The 7015-nt window shown below is 44.9% G+C and overlaps 1 protein-coding gene across 1 annotated transcript; it reads right to left on the minus strand.

Moving 5' to 3' along the window:
• Window positions 1–6026: 6026 nt before the first annotated feature.
• LOC139234747 (transcriptional and immune response regulator-like) lies at window positions 6027–6980 on the minus strand. The gene has a single exon (XM_070865430.1). The coding sequence runs from the start codon at window positions 6863–6865 to the stop codon at window positions 6560–6562; it is 306 nt and encodes a 101-aa protein (XP_070721531.1). The 5' UTR covers window positions 6866–6980; the 3' UTR covers window positions 6027–6559.
• Window positions 6981–7015: the final 35 nt, after the last annotated feature.

Raw genomic sequence — 7015 nt, forward strand, 5'->3', positions numbered from 1 at the left:
CAGGTGGTGCCAATCCAGAACCTTGAAAACTAGTTGCAGGAAGTTAGTCTAATCCTTATGTCTCTGCTTATGGCAACGGATTTAATAATGCTTTATAGCTCAAACATTCAGCATGAAAATTGTGTTTTATGTTCTGACTTAAAGAAAGACTTGCATTTATATAGCGCCTTTCACAACCATCGGATGTCCCAAAGCGCTTTACCGCCTTTTGAAGTGTAGTCACTGTTGTAATGTGAGAAACACGACAGCCAATTTGCACACAGCAAGCTCCCACAAACAGCAATGTGATGATAATCTGTTTTTGTTATGTTGATTGAGGAATAAATATTGGCCTGGAGAGTACCCTGCTCTCCTTCAAAATAGTGCTGTGGGATCTTTTACATCCACCCAAGAGGGCAGACATCTCTGTTTAACATCTCGTCTGAAAGATGGCATCTCCAACAGTGCAACACTCCCTTAGCACTGCACTGGGAGCGGGAGCCTAAATGTTTGTGTTTAAGTCTCTAGAGTGGGATTTGAACCCACAACCTTCTGACTCAGAAGGAAGAGTGCTATCCACTGAGCCACAGCTGAGTCGCTACTAGTTTTTAACTTTGAATTGGTCAGTTACAAATGACTGGTATGCATCTAACAAAAAAGTGTTATGAAATCCTTGAGAGTATGTCTGTCTAAGGATGTCTGTGTGAGGCATAGGGCAGTCAAGTGCAATTTTTAACATTTATCTAATTAAATGCTATTTAAATAATACACTGGCTGGCACAGTCCACTGCTATCATTGTGTTCATCCTGTGGCCCTGAATTCGCAGCCCCTGGGTGCTTACGAGCTGCGCGCGTCCTTAGGGGCCCCGCAAGTTCCGGGTTTAGGTATGCGAAGCGCATGCGCCTAAACCCGGAACTTGCGATCTGTCAAGAATTCTCTTGCAAAGGGCCCAAAAGTAACAGGCCTCCGCGGGCAGAGAATTGGGCTATTTGCCCAACTCCTGCCCAGCGAATGCCCGTGAAGTCCTTACGACTGATAAAAAAGAGCTTTGAATTTTGCTCTGACTCAGCTGAACTCAATCGATGAGATTACTGCCTCCAATCAAGTTATTGTCTTGAAAACATTTGGGAAACCAACAATTTCTTATTATATTACAGAATCGCTTGAAGAGGCAGTTCTATAATATACCCTGATGCTGCCGGTAATATGGAAATTTACATTGGGAGGCAAATTCCCCCAACAACAGAACACCAATCTTGGGCAAGTTTGTGCATTCGCAATTATTTGAAAATGAAAAATTCTGACTTTATTTGCTGGTTGATGGAGCTTCCCCAGAAAAAAATACTTCTTTGAATATGTTTCAATACTTCTGGAGACAGCAGCACTGCCTCATATACCATACAATGCTGCTAACAAAGGCATGCAACAGCTCTGGTGGTGGATTTATTGGCTTAACAAACTGGTAAAGGAGGAAGGCAAGAGACTTGGGCCTAGAAATTGGCCTCCTTAGTTCCTCCCATTATCGCCTTCGTGGGGCGATAACGGGACGCTAACGACTTACTGACCGAGCGCGGCGAGATGAACGACTCCCGCTAATGTCATTGCTGTGCACATCGCCCCAGTAGCACCCCGGACCCGAACTTCGGTTCTGTCCCCTGCAGCATTGCCGGGCGAAAACACTGATAGCTGCAGGAGGCGTTGATTGGGAGTCCAGGGGCTTCGGGGGCGAAAATTAAAGGCGAGGTCGTCGAGGTTAGTGGAAAAAATGTTCAAAAGAATACTTTCAATTTTTTCGATTCCTCTTCAGCCGCGATCGATCAGCCTGGTGCTCTGCTGCAATGAATCAGGCTGATCGGGCCAGATCGTGGCTGCCGTCAGGGACCAGCTCACTGGTTCCAATGTAGAGCCTGCAGCGATGCCCCTTCCCTTTAAGGGAAGGAAGGAGCCTCCGATCCTGGCAGCGCTGCATGGCCCAGTATGCAGCGCTGCACCACAACCACCCCGTCTGAGTCCTTTAGCGCTCTAGGAAAGATGTAGAGTGCTTGATTTAGCGCTCCCTTCCTTCCTGGGGCGCTAACACCGAATTTACAGAAAGCTGAAAAACATTAGCGCCTGGTGCTAATTTATCCAGCTTTCACAAGTTAACGCCCCAAACAGGACATTCCCGAATTTCTCCCCTTTGATCTTAAATAATGGATGAAAAGCAAATGGTCTGAAAAAAGATGCTTCTCTAAGCCTGGATTGTTCTCAACACCAGTTATATATTTAACTCTGCACTGAAAGTGCATATATTTGAACATAAAAAGATCATATCAGGCAGTAACTTTCAGTGAGTGCCTTTGTACCACCACAATGGTGCCCAATGAAAGCCATTTTGAAAAGAAAAAAGAAAGAATTAAAATAAGGGAAATATAAAAGCAGCTTTAGTGGTCAAAAGAAACGTACTGATATCGCTCCTTTCACAACCTCAGTACATCCCAAAGCGCTTTATAGCCAATTAAGTCCTTTTTATTGCAGCGTAGTCACTGTTGTACTGTAGGAGCTGCAGCAGCCAATTTGCACACAGCAAGCTCCCACAAACAACAATGTGATAATGGCCAGATAATCTAGGACTGCCCCAGTAGACCCATCATTTCAGCTCCCACCACCAATCACATCTTCCCCTCCCCTCTCCACTCCCTCCCTGGTCCATTCCGCAGTCACCCCCAGCACCCCCTCCCCTTCCCACGACACCTTTCCGTGCAGGCGCAGGAGATGCAACACCTGTCCTTTTACCTCCTCCCTTCCTGCTATTCAGGGCCCCAAATACTCCTTCCAGGTGAAAAAGCATTTAACTTATACTTCTTTCAATTTAGTACACTGTATTCTCTGCTCACAATATGGTTTCCTCTACATTGGGGAGACCAAGCGTAGATTGGGTGACCGCTTTGCGGAGCACCTCCGTTCGGTCTGCAAGTATGACCCTGAGCTTCCGGTCGCCTGTCACTTTAATTCTCCACTTCACTCCCACTCTGACCTCTCCGTCCTTGGTCTCCTACACAGTTCCAACAAAGCTCAACATAAGCTCGAGGAACAGCACCTCATCTTTCATTTAGGCACTTTGCAGCCTTCTGGACTCAACATCGAGTTCAACTATTTCAGAGCGTAACCGCTGCCAATCTTTGGCTCCCTTTCCCCTCCCCGAGTCTGTTTCTTTTTTTCTCCTTGTCTCTAATGGCAGCTGGTCATTACCTATCACACCCTATCTTGACTAATGTTTTTTTAACTCCTGCCATTACCAGTTCAATTCGGCCCATCATCCCTTTTGTCTCTCTAATCTCTCCTGCCTTCCACCCTAGCACAGACCTTCCCTTTTGTTCTTTCTTCCCCTCCCACTTTCAGAGCTTGTTAAGAATGTGTTGTTTCAGAACACTCTCCAGTTCTGACGAAGGGTCATCAACCCGAAACCTTAGCTCTGCTTTCTCTCCACAGATGCTGCCTGACCCGCTGAGATTTCCAGCATTTTCTGTTTTTATTCCAGATTCCAGCATCCGCAGTATTTTGCTTTTGTATTATTATCTCTTTTAGTGATGTTGATTGAGAGGTAAATATTGGCCAGGACACTGGGGATAACTCCCTTGCACTTCTTCGAAATGGGGATCTTTTACGTCCACCTGAGAGAGCAGACAGGGCTCCGGTTTAACGTCTCATCTGAAAGACGGCACCTCCAACAGTGCAGCGCTCCCTCAGTACTGCACTGGAGTGTCAGCCTAGACTTTTGTGCTCAAGTCTCTGGAGTAGGACTTGAACCCACAAGTATCATGATGCAAAAGCAGTGATGAAGGCTGTTTTCGTTTGGATTACAAAAGTTGTAGCGCTGAGCTGGCACCCGGCATTCAAACTGTTAAATCTGGATCCCTCATTCCTGATGGCAGACTTGTAAACTCAGGAAAAATTGGACCTATGATATTTATTCATGATATTTAAGAATGCTGATCTCCTGAAATCCAAATTAAAACAAGGGCAATATAAAAGCAGCTTTAGTGGTGTAAAGAAAAAAAAGAAAGACTTGCATTTATATAGCAACTTTCACAATCACTGGACGTCCCAAAGCACTTTATAGCCAATTAAATACTTTTTATTGAAGTGTAGTCACTGATGTAATAATGTGGGAAATGTGGCAGCCAATTTGTGCACAGCAAGCTCCCATAGACAGCAGTGTGATATTGACCAGATAATCTGTTTTTGTGATGTTGATTGAGGAATAGGGGCCAGAACACCAGGGATAACTCCCCTGCTCTTCTTCGAAATAGTGCCATGGGATCTTTTACGTCCACCTGAGAGGCCTCAGTTTAACGTCTCATCCAAAAGACGGCACCTCAGACATTGCAGCGCTCCCTCAGCGTCTAAATGTTTGTGCTCAAGTCTCTGGAGTGTGACTTGAACCCACAAACTTCTGATTCAGAGGCAAGGGTGCTGCCAACTAAACCACAGCTAACATTTGCAAAACCGCAGGAGCTGCCTTGAACACTAATATGAAGGGCGGCATTACTCCTGGCCTCGATAAAGCCAGGAAGGTCTGAGCTCATGTCTTGGACTTTAAGCAGTATTGAAGGGACCCAGCCCACAGCCTGGGGGCTTCAGAAACTAATATTGAATCCCTTTAACATTGGGAGAGAACAGGCATTGTTAGCACTGATTTGAGTTGGGATTATCATCACGTCTAGATGCCAACTGCAGGGGACAAAACAGATGTTCAAGGTTCGTTTAACAGAACAATCAGTACAGAGACTTTGAAATCCAAAAGTACTTGAAAATATGCCAATTCCCCAACAAAGGAAAGAAGCTTATTTCATTCAACCATAACGTAATTCAAGGCTCAGCATGAGGTAGCTCTGAGTGAGTGTGTTGTGAAAAAGGCTTGGATTTATTTAGTGACTTTCACAACCACTGGACGTCTCAAAGTGCTTTACAATCAATGAATGCGGCAGCCAATTTGCGCATGAGCAAGCTCCCACAAACAGTAATGTGATAATAACCAGATAATCTGTTTTTAGTGATGTTGATTGAGGGATAAATATTGGCCAGGACCCCGGGGATAACTACCCTGTTCCTTTTCAAAATAATAATTGGAACTTTCATGTTCACTTGAGAGCAGACAGAGCCTCAATTTTAACATCTCATCCAAAAGATGGCACCTCTGACAGTCCAGCACTCCCTCAGTACTGACACTGGAATGTCAAGCCTAGATTTCTGTACTCAAGTCCCTGAACCCACGACCTATATGATTTAGAGGCGAGAGTGCTACCCACTGAGCCACAGCTGACACTTGGTTTTGATTTGTTTTTTAATAGTAATTTATAATTTAATGACAATTTGCCATGGAAAGGATTGCAGACAGCGCAATCTACTTCTACAACACTCGGGCCTGTCATCTGTAACCATTTTTGTGCAATGCTTTTCAGGGAAGAGGCACAGTGTAGATAAGGAGCAAGTCAAATAATGCCCTGAAATTAATTCTGAGTAAGTCCTCCCTGAAAAGCACTTTTTGACAAAATGTCGATTTCATTTGAACTGCTCTGTGTTTTTCATTCAGTTCTTCATTGGAGGACTGCTATTCTGTCACGTACACGTTTCTGTCATGATATGAAAACGGTCATAATACATTTTTATATAATCTCACTCTTGAATTTTTGCCACCACCCTCCATTATGAACCACAAAAAGGAAAATACCATTGGCTTTTGCAAATTTCGGGAATATTTTTGCCATCCTTCCAAAGGGACAACGCACTTGAATGGAAATGGATTCCGTTTAAGTGATAGCTTGCTGAAATATCCTGAAAGTCTCCCCTCTTTAAGGTGTCTCAAGCTAATATATGGCCATTTAATCATGAGAAATCATTAAAAAAAACTCGGAATTTCAGACAAGATCTTCTACATTACTAACTTTGCTATCAACTTATTTTGTGCCCTTGTCAAATGAGATATCGTCTTAGTATTTTGAAAAGTTCACTGGGAGCAAACGTTAATCGCAATAAAGTGAGTTAAGAAACAACCACACATAAATATGTTTTCAACATTTATTAAATTGTAAAATCATAGCATCGTTCACAAAAATGGCTTTGGAACGGCCGTAGCACAGTTCCACCAATAAATATACACTGCTCATCCTGAGTTTTATTTCTCCAAAGTCCTTTCAAAGTTATCAGCTTATCGGCCAGCCCCTTCCTCCTGGCTGACTTCTTCCTTGGAGCTGCAATGTTTGTCCTTCTGATTTTATCATGACTGTGGCATGTTTGGGCTCCTGTGAAATAGCCCCTGACCGGGCTTCGGGCTGCACATGTCATGGAGTGCATGCGCCTTTGAGGTGCAATTCGCAAGTTATCGCATTTTAAAACAAATGCGCATCATCCCGTCCCCTCACACCAACCGAGCGATCCGAACTTTTCCAAAGTTCTTTTAGTGCAACCGTGCATTCCACCAATGACTACACTTTCGGAGGTGCTTCCTTGGCTGTAAAGCGCTTCGGGGCGTCCTGCAAGGCTTTCTTTTGTTTGGTGAGTAACCGAAGTTCTAGTTCCTCTTCTCTCTCTGGAACTTCAGAGGATCTTCATAGATTTCCTGACAAGGCGAAGCAGCTGCACGAGTTTCATTCTCTTCCTGAGCTTGAGAGCCACCAGGGCTCGAGTGATCTCCTCGCTGCCTTGGTTGGTGGCGATGATCCGCGCCCTTTCCTCTGCTTTCTTATCCCCGGACCGCTCGAAGAGCCGCTGCAGCGCCGACTGGTTGACCGCCTCGAAGATGTCTGGCGTCGCTTTCTTGCGCAGGTCAGTGTCGAAGCGTTGTCCGTAGACCAGAGGGCTGACTCGGTGGGAATAGGACTCGGGCTCCAGAGTGCTGCACATGTTGTTGCCGTTAAATGGAGATCTCCTCCGCTGGTCTGCACCGATTTCAATAACAGCTCAGAGCTGCAAGGAGTCTATTAGTCTGTGCTGACTACAGTCCTTAGTCTATCAGATGCTGGTATTTATATGCGATCCGAGACACCAGGAGTC

The sequence above is a fragment of the Pristiophorus japonicus genome, chromosome 22 (assembly GCF_044704955.1).
Source record: "Pristiophorus japonicus isolate sPriJap1 chromosome 22, sPriJap1.hap1, whole genome shotgun sequence".
Classification (NCBI taxonomy): domain Eukaryota; kingdom Metazoa; phylum Chordata; class Chondrichthyes; family Pristiophoridae; genus Pristiophorus; species Pristiophorus japonicus.